Genomic DNA, 20178 nt, shown 5'->3' with positions numbered 1-20178 from the left:
TGGTGGGAACTATGAACACAGCAAAAGAGAAATATCAGTGGACAGCCAGATCTCCAGACTGCAGTTTATATTAGCAATTCAGGAAAAATAAAGACAGCAACATATAAATAGAAACATATTAAACACAGATACCCTTCTGAAATCTGAACACAAGAGTGTATTGGGATTTTGCAAATCAGCTTTGTCTTTATAGAAAGACCATGTAAACTTCAGGTCCTAAGCCTGAGACTGGAGATATTTAAAATCAAAGCCACATTTGTTGTAATGCAAAAATGTAGGTTAAATACAAAAATATAGGTTAAATATCTTTCTTCAAATATATTCTTCTCTTTATATTTTTTCCTCATTGTCTCAATTTTTCCTTTGGCAGCTATAAAACATTGTAACTAACCACAAATACAGATGGAAGAGAGAGAATGTAAACAGACCATTGTTACTCCTCATTTTGTTTATTCATATTTTGGACATGTTTATTTGTTTATAAAATTGCTGTACATGAATAAAAGCACTAGAAATATTCCCAAGCTATTGGTTACAGATAATTAAAAGGTGATTTAAAGTTCATTAATTCTCTAAAAATGAATCATATAAAAATGAGGCCTTCCTGTCCTCAGATCTACTCACCTCCCGGTCTGGATCTAATTTTCTCAGCTCTTTTAGAGATTCAGCCAAAGCTGAGCAGAAATGCTGTGATTTATCTCAACAGTGCCAGAAATCCAGGGCAATTTTGAAGTACTTGGGGGTACTTATCCCTTGCTACCTGCCAGTGCTGACAGCCCAGCTCATGAGAGAGGTTTCTGTTTTCCCTCCTATCCCAGGTTCAGCCCCACTCCCAAGGTGCCCAGGGATGCCTGTGCAGGGTGTTCAGAGATGTGCTTTGGTGCAGCCCCGTGCAGCAGGGTGCCTCCCATCCCATCCCATCCCATCCCATCCCATCCCATCCCGGATGGTGACAGGAGCCAGGGAGTGGAGCAGGGCCCAGCACACACCCCCTGAGGGCCCCACACCACAGCTGCCCTTCACCTGCCCAGCAGCTGCTCCTACAGCTTACAAGGGGATGGCCTAGCACATCTGGAAACTCACAGGGCTGCTTTTCAGAGTGAAAATACAGTTCAGAGAGAGAGAGATTTCCTACACTTCCCACATAACAAGGGCTGTGTTGGTTGGGAGGAATGGTTTGCTACAGCTCTCTGGGAGCAGAAGTGCAGCTTTCATAGTGGACTACCAAATGCCTGAAGGCTTTGTAGATCTGTTCGTTCTGGGTACAGATGAACCCACCACTTCTCCAAGCTTGCTCAGCAGCACGGTTCAAGTCCCCAATGCATGTCCACTGATCTTTGTATTTCCTTGAAACAGCCCATTTGGAATGATCATTAATGGAATGAAAGGTAGAGTTCAATGGCATCCCTATCATGTCTATGTTGTAGACGTGGTAGTCAAGAGAGCAATTTGAGTACAGTTTTTCACCAGAACGCTGCCAGGATTCAGCCAACAAATCAGTCTTCAGTTCCTGAGCCATCCAGGCCACATAGATATCTGTGAACAACACAGGGTGTGGGCAATCAGTATTTCATGTTCCTTCATTTAAGAACAGACTGGCATTAAATTGTGCTTGTTTCATTGTAATGCATGAAGTTGGCCAGAGGGAATTTTGCCCTCTCCCCTTATTTTGAATTTTTCAGAAGTTCATTTATACTTTTTCTCCTTCTAAAAAACCTATTATGAACACACAGCATGAAAAAGGGGAAAGGACAAAATAACCTGCAAGTCCTCTTCATAACAAAAAAGCCCCAGATAATTCAACTCCCCTATTTCTTCTTTGTTGTTACTGTTGGATAATGGAATATAATTTTCCTGAAAATCTAATTGCTGAATACCTTAGGATGGATCAGACAGTTTTTTGCTTTGTGGGGCTGAGGGAACATTAGGATGGGACAGCACACTTTGCCCTCTGTCACATTTATTTCTGAAGTTGGACTTCTACTTCCCCCCTCAGAAAGACTATGAATTTTAAAATAATTTATTAATTGATATTTTAAGAATTGAGAATGTTTTATATAGAGAGCAAAAGGTTCTCTTACCATCTATGAAAAAGTGTGACTTTGCAAAGTGGAGAAAGGTTTCCCCACAAGCTGACTGGAGCTTGGCCAGGTGGCGCAAGGGGGCCGGGGGCAGCCTGGACTTTGCACAGAGTTTCTGGAGATTTGGGAGATCAGCTTGGAAGATGTCAGGGATGGAACAGCTGTAGGTTCCTGGATTATAACTCAGCATCTGTTGGTCTAAGAAAAACCCACAGAAATGAACACATGCAGAATTAAAATGGGTTAAAGAAAAGCAATCAAGAGAGCAAAGTTCTGTCTTGGACAGGAAACCTAAATCCTTCTTAATCTTCACAGCCTACCTCCTGGATGAGTTAAGTATCAAAGTATCTTATTTTAGCAACCACGAATTTGTGCATTGCTTTGTATTCTGACTGGCCCTGCAGCACAAAGACTGGCTGAGAGAGTATGCTCAGGCTTTCCACTTACACCCCATAATTTCTAGCAGAACTGTTAACTGGTGGTTTTGGTCCACTGCCACTTCCACCCATGCTCATCTTCGAGCATCTCTGCAGTCAGGGAGCACCCAGACATCATGTGTAAATCCAAACCTCTCTGTATGTACAGGACTAGCTTCCAGTCAGTTGCAGCTGCCAAGCCAAATGCAAACAGAGGAGCTGCCAAAGGGTCTGGTTTGGTTTTAGGGAGAACAGAACTTGACTTTCAGCATCTGGCTTGAATTTGCAGAAGAAATCTCCTTTTCTGAACAGTGCGCAGCTCAACTGTACAAGTCCTTGCCATGGACAGCATAAACAACTAGGAAACAAATGGGCTCATTTGGTGAGTTCATAGAAGACCAATCCATCAGAAACATTCCAGTCTTTCTGGCTCAGGAAATCCCTGAACCACAGATTAGCAGAAGCTGGGAGGATGAGGCAGGAAAAGCATTAGCATATGCATCTCATTTTTTGTCCTCTTCTGCTAAACACATGCATGGATGTGTTTCCACAAACAGGAACCTGGGTTAGACAGCTCTGAGGTGTGGCCAGCCTGGCAATTTGCACAGCATGTGCATTTGATTTGAGGTTTCTAAGTGAGTGAAGAGTGAAAAAAACAGTGTGAAATGAGTTGAGGAACATGCCAATATGACTTCTTGTGATGTCTTTCAATAGTCCCTTTTCAGCATTCCAGTACCAGTTATCACTGCCAGATAGTTCTGAATCTTGCAGCTGTATTTTGTTGGGTTTTGGGTTTTTTTATATATTTAGTATTGGCAATTTTTGTGGCAAAGAAATGACTGGGAAAATTCTAGGTGATATTTATTCCATACTTCATATTTGTGATGAGTCAAGGCTACTACTCCAGCTCAAGCAGTGGTTGCCTTACATTTTTTAGAACTGCAGATGACTGTTGCTGACTGAGCTGTTACTGTTAAAAGTGATTAATCATCCTACTTTGTATTTCCAAAGCATTTGTTTTCATGGACTGAGTTTGCTCTTGATATACACTTGTGACTATTATTATCCTGATAGTCCCCAAGGGAGATGAAAACAGAGTGGAAGAGTGAATTTCCCACATTCACACAGGAAATCATTGGATAAACATAACTGAAGCCAAGAATGCTTTTTCTAGGCCCCACTTGGTTTTCCAATGTCTCAAAAAAAGGTCAAGAACAAGGAATTTTTGAGGTGAAACCTCGAGGAAAGCAATCAGAGAGGTGTGGTGGGACAAAGACTTTCTTAGTAAGAAGCTTTTCGTACCTATTTCTGTGAACTGATCATATTTGAAGGTTATACAGATGGCTGTCTGTCCATAGGACTCCCCAGTAGATGGATATCCATAACCATCCTCAGGGATGGGAGGGAACAGGGGCACACTGTGAATCACCCAGAAGCCTTGTGATTTATCCAAGAGCAGAAATCCTGTCAAAATAAAAGTTACTGAAAATGAATAAAGGAAGAAAAAAACCCTGAGATGATAGAGCTGTGCCCTACTTTGGTTTTGCTGCTTCAGATACCACATTTCAGTGTGTTAATGTCTACAGTAAGCTGTTCTAGAGCAGATTAATAGACCATAGGAGACACTAATTTAGTATTAAAATTGCATCAGTTCTTTCCTGCATAACTCAAACTGTCATCATGTTTTATTTGAAAGAGATCCTTTCACACCCACTTCCTCTACTCAAATTTTGTCCTCAAGAGTCCCAACAATTTAGTGGTTGTGACCATCTCTCCATTGCTCATCTTTCTTCACTTCAAATATTCACTGGACAAAGGGAAACAGGTTCTGTCAACACTGTGTCTTCTTTCCCAGACCAAACTGTCCCCCATGGAGGAGCAGCACAGAGACAGGCCATGCTTCTCCCGTCCAGGGTGGATCATGCTCCTGAGCTGTGCCCATTGCTGCAGCCTGAAAACACAGCCCTGAAAAACGTGCTCATTTCCTCATCAGGCTGGGCAAACCCCATCTGCTTCCTCAGGGGAACACATAAACTCCACTGAAGTTTACACCCATTTAAAGTCTCGATTTTCTGTAACTACATCCTACAGTGCTTCCATGACCTTGGCAGCAGTTTCTTGTCCTCCCAGAAAGTTTGGAGGGGTTTCTGTTGAGGGAATGTTTCCCTTCATGTCTTGTACTGCTTTGCCATCAGGCACAGGATGGTGCTAAAAGGATTTGTATTAGTTTCAACTCTTGAAACAGAGTCCCTAAGCCCAAAGATCCTTCACAGAGCACAGGCATAGCAAAACCAAAACAGAAGCTGCAGCATAGGTGACTATACAAAAACCACACACCATGCAAATCACTCTTCAGTTTTGTTTTAGGCAGGAATTTTAGATATGCAGATAGACAAACAGAAAGACAAGCAGATGCTATCTGCAACTTCAGAAAGGAGAAAATAGTAGTTTGGGACTCTCCCTTGTACCTTTGGTGTGTCCACATTTCGACCCTTTGGAGTCTGACTCAGGCACCTCATCGTTGTATATCACATATGCAGTGGTGTTCCTCTGCAGGGAAACATACATTTCTGAAACATGACATTCAGTAAGAGGAAGGCATTTAAGCAAACATTTGCTGGGAACAGGAGAAAGAATTCAGGATTCCTCTGTGTGAACATCACGAGCCTAATCCTGCTCCCAGTTCAGCTGACACAGTCTCCACAGACTTTACAGTAAAATAAACCTGAAGACTCAGCATTAGGGCCTCAGCTGACATGAAGTGGAAGCTCTCTCAATCACTGCAGTAGCCCTTTGCCAAAGGCTGAATATGCTTGCTAAGCCAGTTTTCATGGGTTTAGTGGCCACTTGCTTGCAAAGAAGTTCCACTCTCTGGTTTTTGGGTCTCTCTCTGATTTAGCAATCAGATCTGGTAAAAATATTTGCTGAGTAAAAATAGACATGACAACTGTTCTTATTAAGGGCAAGCAATTAAAACTTTTTCGCAAAATATTTGCATACGGCCACACCTTTTTTCCCCTGAATAGGGAACTTCAAAGGAGTTGGGACATGCCTCCCCTCCCAATGTACTATAAGTTTGCAAACAGTTTATTACAGCTGCAGTAAGACCTGGGATTTGACAGTTTTCTGGACTGCTAACATTTGAGTGACTTTTGGGAGTCTCTTCTACATACAAATTAATTGCACCCTACCACAAACCCACAGGAGAAATGCAAAGACACACCCAGACTCCCAACAATACTACATAGATGGGAAAAATTATTATAGGGAAATCTTGTGATATTTTGCAATCACTTCACACAAATGTAAGTGAGGTGCCTGAGTACAGGAGCAAAAAAGAAGGTCAAAAGTAGCATATCACAGCTGGAGCAGTCACGGTGATTTCAGGGGGACAATGAAAACCCAGATTTGATTTGAGTCAGAGTATGAAACACATGCACATAGCAGGGCTTAGGACAAGTGCCTGTAACAATTACCACTGACCTTGGTTTGAATTCACAACTTCAGATGCTGCTCAACATGAATGGCAGAAAAGAAGCCAAAGGGAGAATGTATGAGCACTCTTTTTTGATGGACAACACTCTTAACTATATTAATTATATTAACTAAAGCTTGACTAGAAATTAGAAGTTTGAGGATTTCCCTAATTGTAGCCAAAACTGCAAGTAAACTGTCCAGCTGTCAAGGTGCTCCTCCCCTCTATCTGTCTTAGCAGACCTATCAGTCAGGCCTGGCCTTATGTGCTTATTTTGGCTGCTTTCATGTCATCTGCCCATGATATCAAGTAACCACACTAAAAAATATAAAATGTCACTTGCCTTGGATTCATATGTCTCATAGAGCTGCTGCAGTGTTTGTCCTAGAGCACTCTGGGTCATGTTGATGAGGTATTTTCCAAGCTGCCACTGTGGAGCCAGGGCATCCATGTACAGGTATTCCAGTCCCAGCTTGGGAATCTGTCCTTTGGCATGCTTCGGCAGCTTGTAAAGAGCAAACCTGCAACAGAGAAGAGCAATTGGTTTTTACCACCACCCTGTTTGAATGTGTGAATGAGTATCTCCTTCCCTGAGAAAAAAGGAGGGTGAATCCAGGGATGCCTGGGCTGGAGGGGGAGCAGTGTGGCCATCTCAGCCCCAAGGCAATGACCCAGCCCGGGAACCAGCTGCAGTTTGGCAGCACAGTTCCTGCTGCAGACAAATGTGTGCTGCTTCTTAGCAAGCAAGGGAGGCTGATTCAGCACCAAACTCCTGTTGCTGTGGCCAGACTGCTGTTGGTACCCCTGAAGAATGTGAGGTAGCCTTAGTTGAGTCAATGAAATCCCTATTGCTCCTGGTTCTGGTAAAGAATCTCAGGTCCCAAACCCAGTCTAACATTCCCCCAGGTTAAACAATTTCTACGATTGTATAAATATGGCTTTATATGAAATAGATAAAATTAGATATTGAATTTTTTAAAATGCATTATATTATGCTTATATGTATAAAAAAATAAGTATAAAGCAAAGTGATAAAATAGCTGCAATCCTACTTTCTATAAGAGACTTGCACTCTGATGAACTGTTGCAGACTGGAAATTTTCAAACCATTAGCCAGGAATACAAATCTCTTCAAAACTGTAAAGTACTCAATATTGTCAATAAATGGTTCAGTTCATGCTAAGGTTCCTGACAAAGTAAACAAGTTTTCCCAGTGTGCAAGTCCATGGGATTAATCACAATGTAATTAACTCAGCTACTTTCTCTGAGAGCTGTAATTGAGTAATTTGCTATTCATGTCAACAGTAAGGACTGAGTGGCATTATTTTCAATCTATACTATTTAACAAAAGTAAGGACTGAGTGGCATTATTTTCAATCCATACTATTTAACAAAAATGCAGCATGTGCTTAACCCCTCAAGCACATCAGGAGGAGTAAACCTTGTTCAGTTGACTTAGAGGCTCAAGTTGCTCACAAAAGACATCTCCAAACACAGGTAAGCAAGTGGCAGGAAAACATTTTACTAGAGAAGAACATTTAATCCATGGGAAATGTACACGTACAGGCAGAAGAAAAACACACCAGTGGTGGTCCTGCTAATCCACCTGTATTGCCACTGACTGAATGATCTCCTCAAAGTATCTCAGGAGAAATCATTTCTGATGACAGATCACAGAGAAGAAAGTGATTGATATAACTAGGCTGGGGAGAGTGGTCTGTGCCTATACATGCTCAAGGAGTCACAACAATCCCTTCATTTGAAATAAAGATTTGAAATGAAGATTTGGAAAGGAGAGGAATAGCAGTGGCTACAGTAGTAAGAGCTGATCCAGGAATTAGCAGATGAAGCCTTTCCAAACTACTTTGTACTGAAAGGTTTATGCTCTGGAAATGTTTACAGCCTTGCATCTGACAAATCCAACCAGGCAGATATGCTTATGAAGTGCTAGTCATTGAGCTATCAGGAAATTGCCTGCCAATTCCCAGTAGATCCATGTTTTGGCTCTTTCCAGAAAGCCAGCTGAGTGTATTACCAATTAAAGTTGTATAAAATCTTTAGTGCCATTCATGCACAGGAAATTTCTCAAGAACTTAGGCACTTGTGGGAGCAGAGTAAAAGTTATTTTCCTGAGAACCGAGAAAGAGCAAATCCGCTTAGACCAGATTAGCATTGTCACATTGTTTTCTTGTGACTGAACACAACTTACAAGCAAGAATCCCATCTTTGCTTCTTCCCTTCCTCCCCACTCCCTAAAAAGAAAACCCAAACAAACAATGTGCATAGTGGCTTCAGTCCCTGACTCAGCATTTCTCAGAAAGCAAAGTCCTGGCTTTTACTCTCAGGGAAGGCTTCCCACAGTGAACAGTGAGTTTAGATGAATAAAAGAATGGCTCTGCCCTCCTCAGAGAGCCGGTGCTGGGGCCATGTGGGAGCTGCAGCGAGGATTGCGGGGCGAGATCCCGAGGGAAGTGAGAACACAGCAGAGACTCTGCCCGCGCAGGTCCTGCCAGCCCAGCTGGGGAGCACACACGGGATCAGGGCAGATAAACAAGTGATCCCTCTGGTTCAGCGGCAAATGCAAGGTGTGTGAACATTGAGCAGTTATGGAATACTGCAGGATGAAACCACCGCAGAGCAGGAACTCACACAAACCTGCTGCTAGCTGAAAATAACGCAGTGTTGTTTGTTTAAAAGGACATTGACATCTTTTGTTTAAGAGGAGGCTCTTCTCAGCAGTTTCAGTTCTGCTTCTCCTGTCAGTTTCGTAGCAACCAAATCCAGAATCCAAAGGCTGACTCCTTTTAGTAAACCAGAATGACCTCAGCAGACAGACAAGTTTCTCTTCTTTTGATCAGGGCATATTGAAAAGGTAATCCACCTGTCCTACCTGCTAAATTTGTGAAAGGGAACATGGATTTGCCTGTGCAGAACCCCAAGTTCCCTCCTGGAACAGGCCCCACATCACTGGCAGTGGCATTGAGGCACAGGCGAATTACTCCTAGCCCCAGCCTTCAAAGAGTTTCTCAGAAAATTTTAATACAAAAATTGCCTTCATCTAAGAAATTGATAGTTTGTATATATATTGGTCTATGGCTTTTGTTTGTTTTTTGTTTGTTTGGGGTTTTGTGTTCATTTCTTTTTCATGAAAAACCTCATTCTGCAAGGTAATAAATCCAGTTTAGAGAGAAACAAAATATCTCATACCTTTAAGTTCCTGGATAGTTGCACCAACTAAGAGTATGATTCCTGAAAAAATTACATTATCCAGAAGGGCCTTGGCAAAGGTGACAAGTCATAGGGATGGATTAGACCCTCATACATTGAAGCTATGTCTGCAGAGAGCAAAGCCAGCTTTGTGCTCCTGCCTGTGGTGCGAGGAGCACCTGCCTTCCCTGCAGTCAGCTCTGCGTACAAGGAAAGGGATGGGCCTACTTCTTTAGCACTTGTATCCAAACTAATCGTTGCTCACAAGAAAGACATTTTTCTTTTAAAATTGGTTGATATTTATCTTCAGGAAGCTCTTTTTAAAGAGCCCTCAATTCACTTTTAAAATCTGGGCTGGATATTATGCAATTGTACATCTTTTCATCTTGAAAGCTCATTAATCCAATTAATCATTTCACACCCGAAGCTGGGCTCGCAGCTGGCAGCGGGATGGCACCGGCGCTGCCCCGGCTTCTGCTCCAGCGGCAGGGCAAGGCGCTGGGCCACGCCGCTGCCGCCGGCCCGGGGCGGCTCAGCTCCGCAGCACAGGTTGTGCTGCCTTTGATCATCAGACGTGAACGCTGTGTAAAACCGTGATTATTCGATTGTTCTGCAGTTAGTCACGAAGCTGCACCGTGGTTGGTTGAGGGAAATGAAATCAGATTTCAGTGACTTATCCCAGGTTTTTCAAAGGCAGCATTCCGCCACCACTCTCATGCCAACAGCAGCGAGCCAGCGACTGCCTTCGCACTGCTTCTCGGTGATCCACCCCCGTACCGCGGTTTAATCTCAATGTATTTATTTACTCTCCCAGCGTTTCTGCCCTGCACTCATGTACTCACCAATCCACCGTCTCCCCGTCTTCATTCCTGCAGGAAATCTCAGCGGCCCACAGGGGCACGCAGGAGAGAGCCAAGAGCAGCGCAGGGTGCCACCAAGCAGATCCCGCCGGCATTTTGGTTTCCCGGCTGCGCAGGGCGAGCCCCGGGTGGCTGTAAAAGGAGAAGTTGTGCTGGAGAGCTGTCAGCTCCTGCCCACGGAGCAGGGAGCGCACCCGGCACGGCCTGGGAAACCGGCACAGCAGGCATGGACAGCGGGGCAAGGGCTCCTGGGAGCCGCCGGAACTGCTGACCACTTCTTCGGGCAACAAAATGACAGTTGACAAGCTATGTTTTTGGCAAAAAACCAGAAAAAATATATTTTGGCTATTTACAATATTCATGGTATTCTGCTTTAAAAAAAGCTCCAACCGGCAGATAGCGAAACCCTTTTTTGTTTTCTTTTCAGTTCTCCATGACTGACGTACAAATTTTTCACAACTATCTGAAAAAAACCCTTGTGTTCAGACAGAAAAACAACATCATCCCAGCTCACTACTCCTCCGCCCAGCCCTCGCCCCTCGCCCGCAGAGGGGTCCCCGGGCAGAGCCCCGCCCGGTGCCGGCTCCGGCGCTGGGCACCTCCAGTCACCCCCGGGCACCTCCAGTCACCCCCGGGGACCGAGCCGCAGAAACGCTCTCCCCCGGGCAGAGCCCCGCCCGGTGCCGGCTCCGGCGCTGGGCACCTCCAGTCACCCCCGCGGACCGAGCCGCAGAAACGCTCTGATCTCTGAACCAAATGAATTTACTTACAATTCGCTAATGCTTTTTTCAACTATTTTTAAAGTGCATTAACATTTCTCTTAGGAACAAACATGTCTGAATGGAGCGATTTCACATCTGATAATCTTTTAGCAACCACACATAAAAAGCTTCAATTTATATTTTGGTGTGGAAAATGCACTTTCTCCATCCTCATTATGCCTAAATGAAAAGGGGCTGATTTACATTAAAAGTTGTTAATACAGAGTATGGGCTATTTCAGCCTCATGGAAAGTCTTGTACAATGAGCTCTGGGTATTTTAGCACAACAGAAATCCTCACAACCTTTGAGAATGTTGTCACCTTGCTAGTACAGCCTCTCCAACACTGTAAGAGATGTGTAAATGGGGTGTGTTTGACAGAAGCAGGGTAAAACTTAATAACAGGGCTTAATGGAAAGAAAACCAATGATCCCAGAGAACAGACTCAGTGAAGGTCTATATAGTCAGGACTAATTCACAGATGACAAAAGGGAGATTAGTTCACTGTGACTCCTCTATAATCTGTCCCCCAGAAAATTTTAAAATTTTATCACAGCTGCTACTAATACAATAATAGTCTCCTAAAGCATTTTTTTCTTCCTGTCAGGACTCTGGAATTTATAATGAAAATATTCTCATTATCATAGGACACTACAAAAATAAAGGCCATAAGCACTGTTTGTGTTTCACTGACATTATTTCATGACAGCATAACTCAGGCTTCCACTGCACTTCTTTACTACTGCCACGTGTTTTCTTTGCAGATCAAGGACATTGAAGTCCTCAACTGTGAATATGGCAAGAATACAATTAAGTTCCTTCGCCTTCATAAAGAGGGAAAGAAGGAGTTTGTTAAAGAAGTGGAAGTGTGTGCTCATCTCCGGCTGACTTCTCCTCAGGAGTACCTGGAAGGAAACAATTCTCTTGTGATACCTACAGACACCATAAAGAATATTGTCCTGGTGTTGGCCAAAAAAAATGGGGTATTTTTAATTTTTTTAACTAGCCTTGCTGTTTCTTGCAACTTCATTTGGAAGTATTTGTTATACTTACTTTTTTATTTTCAATTTGCATATCAGATCAGTACCAAAGTAATTTTCAGTGATTTTAGTTTTCCTCCTCCACTGCTTGTCCTGTGGACTCTTTCTTAGTTTTCCAAAGCCTTTTTTCTCAAGGGCCAGCACTGGTTTTTGTGGATTTGTCATATAAAAGCCATATTAAAAAAAAAAATAGCCCATAATCCCGCATTATTCCTATACAGTATCTTTGAACAGAAGATCTCAAAATATGAGACGCCTTTTAATTCTTCTGTGCTCTTACTGCCATCAATTGCATGTATCATAATGACAATCTGTAGCACTAAATTTCTCCGTAATGAAATCCCATCTTTACCCTGTAAAACTTAATTAGAATATCACCATATCAATCAGAAAAATAGTGATAAATTATTATTTCAGCATTATATTCTCAAAGCATAAGGCTACTGCAGCAGTTTCTCTCAGTCCAAGAGCTGCAGCTCACTGTACCACAGAATGGAAGATTTTTGAAACAACTACAGCTGCTATTTGCAGTATATGCTGCAAGCTGGTCAAATGACTGGGCACAGTGAGCCAAGCTAGAAATAAGAGAAATGTGTTTTTCTGATTCTTCCCAAATACTTACAACAACCAGAAAAATCTACTTTTGTACATGAGGTAATTGCTTCTTTCTAATAATACTGTTTGCTGCCTTAGATCCCAAGTTTAGAACAATTTGCTATAGATATCTGCAATCACTTCATGACAACATTTTGCCAAGTGGCGTACGTCAAAGCCTACGTTCAAGAAGTACCATGGCAACGTCTGCATGAGGTATCTAAAATACTAATACATTCCATTTGTTTATGCTGTAGTCATTCCTCACTCTCTTAGCTCCTGTTTTCAAATTAACATAATAATATTTATGGCACTTTTACTTACATGTCTGCTCTAAATTTCAGGATGGCGTTCCCCACATCCACTCATTCATATGTGTTCCTGATGGGATCCACTTTTGTGAAGCTGAGCAGTGCCGGAATGGTGAGAAAAGAATTGGCAGCATCCCCTACTTCTCTGTAAATATTTCTGCCAATGAGAGATGAAGATGGCTTTAGAGATAGCTATGGCTGTTACAGGGCTTAGGGCACAGCCAAACTGCTCCAGAGGTCTAATCCAAAGAAGATTTTTATCATGTAATTTTGACATTCTTGATCTCGGAGATATGGCTGAAGAAGTAATGTAGCTCCCATTTGTATGTATATCCCAAACATGGAATGGTTACAACAGCACATCTGGCAGAACTGTTACATCTTGCCACAGGATTTAACAGCCTTCTGAGAACAGGCTGCTTACTTTTCTACCTTATACTACAACCTGCAGTCTCCTATGATCCTTACCTGATACCACACTGCTGCAGGCCAATTGCCTGGTTTGCAGTCATTTTCAAACTCCTGTCAACATGCTCTGATTTTATTTCTAAGGAAACAGTTTCATTGCTGCAAGCCAGACTAGCTTGAGCATAGTGAGCAGTCTGGTCTATATGTGAACCATTTTTCACATGAAAATACTTCAGTGTGCCTACTATTTTTGCACACCACGCATAAACAAAGCAGTATTTGGCTTGACCAAGAGTTTTGTGATACTTTAAAGACAGGCTTTCAAGCTCTGCTGTCTGTCCATGAATTGGCATTCCAAAGGGAGTGTAAAAATTATCTCTGCTTGCTATAGCTTGCAACAAAAGCCCAAGTTAAGTCTCACTGTGATGGTGTTTTGTTTAACTCATCTCCTGGATTACTGGGAACCGAGCTGAGACCACTATATCATTTCACATAATGGATTTAGAGGGCTTGGGCATTAGTTCAGTACCTGTCTATACTACATTAATGTAACTTAGAACTATTTCCCATCCTGTCCAGAACCAGTGGCAAGACCTGTTTCACTTGCAGACAGGACACAAGTTTTGAAAGGTCCATCTGAGCACTGTTCCTGTGTTCCTGCTGAAAGAACACAGAAAACCTGAACAAGTCTCCAGTGCCTCTTGGCACTTTTTTAATATTTCTAGTATTGTTAACTACTCCTGTACCTTTGGCAGCCTCAATAGTATTGACTGTATTTTCTGGAAAATGTTTTAAAAGACACCCGAATTTAAAAAAAAAATAAACAAACAAAAAGAGGCTATATATTTTTGAAAAGCTGCTGCTCTTAACGTAGATTGTATTAAATTTTTCATCATCATGAAAACTTAACAAGTAATTCTGCAACTTCAGATTCTACACAAACAGAAAGCTTTTACGGCTTACTGAAGAAACTACCTTTCCTTCTTAAGCCTTCCCTTCATGTAGCCCTTTAGTTGTTTCTTTAGAATTCCCTGCCTAGGTGAACAATAACCAAAGTGATGATTTTCAAATCACTTTTATTTTTCTTCTAAGAGAATGTTCTCTATATTTAGCATCCTCCTATGCACCTATCAGCCAGACACGGGAGTTCAGTTAATTTCTCAGTTAATCCTATTGTTTAATAATTTTCTTATAATGAAAAAAAAACCCTAGTGAGGTTTAATAGAATTATGTTTTGCCATTGTATCAGCTGATAAAAGGCTCAGAGTTTTTTGGAAACTCAGAACATTTTAAGTAACTTAACAGAATCAAAATTTGTCAACTGAAGACAGCATGAGCACAAAGCCTCCTGAAAGCACAGCATGAGCTGTTCACCTTGGAAACTCTCCCTGGGTGCTGTCTCCTTTGGAGCAAGTTTCAGGCTGATTGCTGCACAGCCAGCCAGCCTTTCAGTCAATCTTTTGTTGCAAGGAGCTCTTTCAAATAAGGGTAAGTATTTCAATACAGGATAAATATCTCTCCAGGTTCACTGATAGTACCTGCACTACATTAAAACCTGTGTGTCACAGTCTTATACCCAAGTGATGAACTATTCAAGATCTGTACAAACCTCAAAATATACTGTCCAAGGTCTCTTTTTTAGATATTTTTACAGCTTTAGTAAATAATGGGGGGGCATAGGCAAAATGATAGATACATCTGCTTAGACTGATTCAAAATCAATAATGAATGTAAATAAGAAAAGAAATAGATAAGAAACAGTGTCAGAAATATCCAGTCACAGAGCAGTTTAAAAACACCCAAACCTCTAAGCAACTATGCAATATCGAAAATACCTACCATGGTGGAATTATTTCCAGTATAAATTCCTTCAAAGACATAATTTAAAGACAAAATTTGTGAGTCCTCCAAAGGAGCAATCCAAGGCAGGATTACAATGCACTTGACATATTTAAGGATGAATTTTGAACTAGCTAGTATGAGCACCAAGAGCAGCACAAAACCAGCAGCTTGGACTTCAGCCCCTGACTATCTGTACAGGTGCTGAATAAGCCTGCATGCCATGAAGTTTCTCTTTTCTGAATAAGTTTTTTGGCAGCTCTGGTCAGTGAGATTTTCAGTTACCACCTTGGTGTCCTCTAAATGACTGCTTGAAATTGAAATAGCTGCTGTTCAAAAGGTGTCAGCAGAAAAAGTTCAAGTCGCAACTGCTTGGTGTTTAGAAGATGATGATCCACCCATGCAGCAGCAATCCTCGACAGCTCGTTTTATAAATAGTGGCTAAGAGCAAAGCCACTGTCAGTTTGAACCTGTGGGTGGCATCTGTATCAGTGCCAGTTCCTGCTCATTAGCTGAACTGCAGGGATTTGCACTGGCTCCTGGCTCTCATTCTCAGAGATGCAAAACTCCCAACAGGATAGGCATCTAAAGCAAATTACTGACTGAGGCTCTGTCTTTATACAGATAATTTTTACATTTTTCCGTGTTCTTGGAAAAGGCACCATCACAGCACTGGTAGCCTATTTAATTTCTCTTTAGAGCCATTCCTAAATTGACATCAGCACAAGCCAACCCAACACGTCCCAATTCCATCCTCAGTTCTCCTTAACTGCAGATCACTTGATGGGATTCTCCATTTTCCAGACTGAGCCTGACTTCAGTAGTTTCCATCTTGTCTCTTACCTTTCTGCCAATATCAGTTTGCAGAAAGTTATTGTCTGCTTTCTGGCACTGGAGCTGTCAATGCAAGTATGCACCCAAAGGTTGGTTTCTTTGTGTGAAAAGAAGCTCATATTTTCTTGTAATTTTCAATCACAGGTCCTCTGGTTGTCTTTGCTGGAATTAAGGACCTGAAACTTATGAAGACAACACAGTCTGGATTTGAAGGCTTTTATAAGAATGAACACACCACACTTCCTGAAAGACATGACAGGATTCTGTGTGGAGAGCTCTTCTGCAAATGGTCATATGGCGAATGCAAGGACTTTGACTTTAACTGCATATGGTATATGTTATATCAAGTAATATTAATTTCCCAGTCTGTACTCACAAAGTCCCTCTATACCATACAGAAGGTCTAAGGGATCCACAGCTGCTGTGCACCAGCCACTCACAGGTCTCAGTGACAGCAATAAGCTCTTGTTATGAGGGGTGAGGGGCATGTCTTGGGGTACTTCTCTCTCTAAGGGTACATCATTGGACAGGATTCAAATGAACAGTTCAGTGTTCAGTACAGAACACTTTAGGAGAATAAAATAACTATTTTGTTAAATAGTTTTAACAAAACCTTTTTGTGAATTATATATCTGGCAGGAGTGGGAAGAGGAAACAGAATTTGGGTGAAAGGACAACTTGTTCTTCCATAAAATCCCATGGGCTATATATTTGTCAGAAAAGACATGCAAAATAGAAACAAAAACCACCCCACAGCAGAGCATTACAGATCTAAGCAGAGACAGCTGATTCAAAGTTTTATAAGAACCTGTGTTACCTCTAGGAAGAAAATCCGTGAATGTATCCTTGAAGCCTTTGCTGGACCACCTGACTGTGGGGAATATTCACCCTCTTACCAGAAAACTGTCAACTCTATCCAGATGCTTGTGCTTTCCAGAGTGCCACAGGTATCTTCTTTCCTCCTAATGATGTTTTACTTCAACAATAGTGAATGTTAATTGCACCACTGGAATTAATCAGTTCTAAGACTGGAAACTCCCCAGCCTGGGAACACAGTGGGGGAGAACATCACTCAGCTCTTGGCAGCATTTGAATAAAAGTGAAAGGTGTGCCACACATGTTCACTAGATGGCATTTGATCAACTGTACTCAGGGCGTGGCATTGTTCTTTTTTACACAGAGTGAAAAGCCTGCCAGGCTGTTGACTGAAAAGGTGCCCTAATTCATTGTCTCATCCATTTTCATGATTTCAGGTACAGGTCATAGAAGTCGTCTTGAACAACACTTTTTATAATATTGTAGACATGAAGAATCTAGGCTTGACCAATGACAAAGAAGTAAGTAAATGCTTCAAATACAACTTGACTGCCCTCTTTAGAAATACTCAGCCTCAAAGCATAGCAGCAGTTCTACATAAAACAGAGTTAAAGTGAGCAAACTTTCTCCCAGTCCCAGTAAAAGCTCCACATTACCGCTAAAAAAAGACTTAAACTGATTACAATAGGAGAATAAATAATTGTCTTTTTGCGTTATTGAAAAAAGCTAAAGGTCAAGTGGAATACTCTGGACATCAAAGGGATCTGAAACAGAGATTGTCTCTGACAAATTATTCCTGTTTTCTCCACTGAATTTCACTCTCAATTATAATGTCAACCCATGCATTTTACCCAAGCAGGATGCACTGTGGCATCCCCGACTGGTTCAACAGTGGATTACATACAAGCCTGGGATCAGGCAGAGGGCAACAGGTAGGGCGTGAGGTGTATTTGCTCCTCCCTCCACAGCTGCTCTAGCTGCCAGCTAAGTCCAGATGAGTCTGTCACGTTACCCTCACATGAAAGAGAAAAATTGGGTTATTCCATTGACATCGACGGTCTATAGTCTGTTTATGCTCTAGTCTCCCTCCAAAGTCTTGGGATTCTGCTACTGTGCTCTCCTACCCTTCCCCTCCTTCAGGTGGACATTACAGATACACTTTTACTTGTGATAATGTCAGCATCTACCACTGATGTTCCTAAGAGGGAGAAAAGGTCTGGGCATGATTTTATTAAGGAGGTGAATAGCTGGATTTTCTGCTGGCATATCCCTGTCTCAAACATAACCTTTGTGTTTGTGCTCTTCCCCCTCAGGTTTTGGTTCCAGTGGAAACTCCTTATGGCTCCTGTGCTTGCACACTTGGCCGGAAGAAGTTTTTTGAAGCACAAGGCCACATGCTGAGAGATGAGAGGAGATGTCAGTTTGGACTGGCGGCTGCCCAGGGAAACTAAACCTCTTGGCTCTACTCAACCTTCCTGATAAACTTAATAGCATGGCTTTCCTATCAATGTTTACTCCTTATTGGCCTCTTCCATTGCTGACTGCTTTTCCCTCTCTATGAACTCCTAAACATGGGATTTATGAAGGATCCTCTGGAAATCGGAAATCAAAGTCTGTCCCTGACTTCCAGTGCAATTTGCAGACTGAAGTGCCCTAAGTTCTTTTGAAAATCCCAGCTGGAAACATTAAGTAAATTAATTTTTAAACTAGCTATTCCTAAACCTTTTAATGAAACAATTACTTTGATGTCTGTAACATGTAAAATCAGGGAACCTCTATATTCTCTTTATTAATATTTCTTCAGTAAGATGAATATACAGGCATAAGACCTGCTGTTTCATTGACATAACCTATCATGACCCCCTGATGCCACACTGATCTACAGAGCTGAGGTTCTCACCCAGTGACTGAACAAGGAATCAGTCAGAATCAGGATTTCTTTAAGCAGGAAATGAAAAACAGAAAGAAGAAAAAAGCATCTCTCATATCTCCTTTGTGGTGTAATAGTTCCAGCTGTTGACTACTTTCTCTGCATGTAATCTGACTGCATGACTGCTGCTGCTACTCAGACTGTAGTTAGTACAGTACTTTTACATTAATCACTGAGGTCATTTGAGGGTTTGGGCTATCTCTGTAGGTTTAATTAAATAGTTTTCTTTAGTCTAATAATCTTATCATGACTTCTGAGCAGGCAGGAGTCAACCTATGTAGCCCTATTACATTTGGGAGGGGTAGGGAGAAAACTAGACAGACAGATAATGCATATTTTACTTTAGTTACCCCAGGTGATAGCTTTGAACATTGTGATAAAACAATACAGTCAATAATTCTCACGAACTGTGGCTACCACATTTTCAACAGTAATCATCCTGAGCTTCCAACAGCTTCTAACCCTTTCCCTCATTTTCTTCGAGTGTCATTTTCACAGACTCCATGTGACAGAGTACAAATCAAGTGGGAAGTGCCCAAACTAAAAACGGCAGTTAAGTTGCCTTTGTGCCTCCTGAGTTTGGCAGACATGCAGCACTGCTCTGGGTACAATCACTAAATTCACAGGCACCAAAAATGGGGGAGATGTCCTGCTCTGTGTGACATTTTGAGATGCTTTGCAAGATAGAAATTTGCCTTGATGAGCAGGGCATAACAGAGTTCTCCTCATGCAAGAGGAGAACACTCCACCAGCCTGAGCTATCCCTTGAACAGCAGGAAAAATGACACCACGGAGTGAGGCTGTCCCAGCTGTGATGTTCTCTGGTAACCAGCCAATTCTGAAAGCTTTATTTACAACATTTTGTAGCTTTTCCTGGGGACATGCTTGCTTACCTTCTTAGATTGTGTTGTATTGTACTTGTGGGCTTATGTCTTGCTACTTCTGTCACTTCTAGGTGCTTTTAATTTATTAATGTATCTTTTAAAGGCAAATAAAGAGCAACATTAAAAAACAAACTAGCTTTTGACTATTTACTACGTATATATAAATGTAAACATTTTAAGTAAAAGAACTATTTTAATTCATCCAATTTCACCTCAAAAAGTGACCAATCTTCTTCCAAATGACACTTCATTACCAACAGATGAAAAAGAATCTTATTGAACATTTCAGCATTTGCCTCTTTCTGAAATAAAGCAGATATGCACAACCAAGTTACTTTCTACCTTATAAGAAATGTATTGCATTAGGCACAGGGTTTCTTTCATTACTTTTTGTGCTTCATTTGTGGCCCTGCAAGATAGTGGTGGACTAACCTCCATGGCAGAATGAGGACAAAGCAGTGAGCAGTTGTTTACTCAGCCTTTTCTGTGGCAACAAGCACACACATACACTCATTCAGTGTGGTTTGTATAAACCTCCACAGGCAGGCAGACATTCATGTCTTTGGAGCATCTCAGTGCAGCTCCATCCAGCACTGCAAACCTGAGTCACTTACGTGGGCAGACTGCTTCTAAAGAAAGTACTTTGGCAATTGGAAGCAGCCCCAACTTCCCATATGGCAAAAAGATTAAGGTAACAGTGGCATAAATAATTCCTGAAAATGT

General features: G+C 41.8%; 2 protein-coding genes across 2 annotated transcripts; one reads left to right on the top strand and one right to left on the bottom strand.

The window, feature by feature from the left end:
- Positions 1-240: 240 nt before the first annotated feature.
- On the bottom strand, positions 241-12896 carry DNASE2B (deoxyribonuclease 2 beta). The gene is made up of 7 exons (XM_039727056.1): positions 12758-12896; positions 10022-10171; positions 6316-6493; positions 4966-5047; positions 3800-3961; positions 2082-2279; positions 241-1536 (listed from the first exon to the last, which is right to left on the bottom strand). The coding sequence occupies exons 2-7, from the start codon at positions 10132-10134 to the stop codon at positions 1181-1183; spliced, it is 1089 nt and encodes a 362-aa protein (XP_039582990.1). The 5' UTR covers positions 10135-10171; positions 12758-12896; the 3' UTR covers positions 241-1180.
- On the top strand, positions 11063-19283 carry LOC120510834 (uricase-like). The gene is made up of 8 exons (XM_039727106.1): positions 11063-11128; positions 11447-11782; positions 12533-12649; positions 12778-12856; positions 15970-16156; positions 16649-16772; positions 17079-17162; positions 17955-19283. Exons 1-8 carry the CDS (start codon positions 11063-11065, stop codon positions 18090-18092), a joined length of 1131 nt encoding a protein of 376 aa, XP_039583040.1. The 3' UTR covers positions 18093-19283.
- Positions 19284-20178: the final 895 nt, after the last annotated feature.

Source organism: Passer montanus, unplaced genomic scaffold, assembly GCF_014805655.1.
Source record: "Passer montanus isolate IOZ18808 unplaced genomic scaffold, ASM1480565v1 scaffold60, whole genome shotgun sequence".
NCBI classification, from domain to species: domain Eukaryota; kingdom Metazoa; phylum Chordata; class Aves; order Passeriformes; family Passeridae; genus Passer; species Passer montanus.
This window is presented reverse-complemented; position numbering and strand designations above follow the sequence as displayed.

What these genes read in the sequence shown, in the direction of transcription:
- DNASE2B (XM_039727056.1), bottom strand. Translation starts at nt 10,134, where the DNA reads ATGCCGGCGGGATCTGCTTGGTGGCACCCTGCGCTGCTCTTGGCTCTC. An exon ending in GACGGGGAGACGGTGGATTG is followed by an intron (nt 6,494 to 10,021) that starts GTGAGTACATGA and finishes TCTCTGTTGCAG; the next exon opens with GTTTGCTCTTTACAAGCTGC. An exon ending in GAAATGTGGACACACCAAAG is followed by an intron (nt 3,962 to 4,965) that starts GTACAAGGGAGA and finishes TTATTTTGACAG; the next exon opens with GATTTCTGCTCTTGGATAAA.
- LOC120510834 (XM_039727106.1), top strand. Translation starts at nt 11,063, where the DNA reads ATGAGCTCTGGGTATTTTAGCACAACAGAAATCCTCACAACCTTTGAG. An exon ending in AGCTGAGCAGTGCCGGAATG is followed by an intron (nt 12,857 to 15,969) that starts GTGAGAAAAGAA and finishes TTTCAATCACAG; the next exon opens with GTCCTCTGGTTGTCTTTGCT. An exon ending in TTTGACTTTAACTGCATATG is followed by an intron (nt 16,157 to 16,648) that starts GTATATGTTATA and finishes TGTTACCTCTAG; the next exon opens with GAAGAAAATCCGTGAATGTA.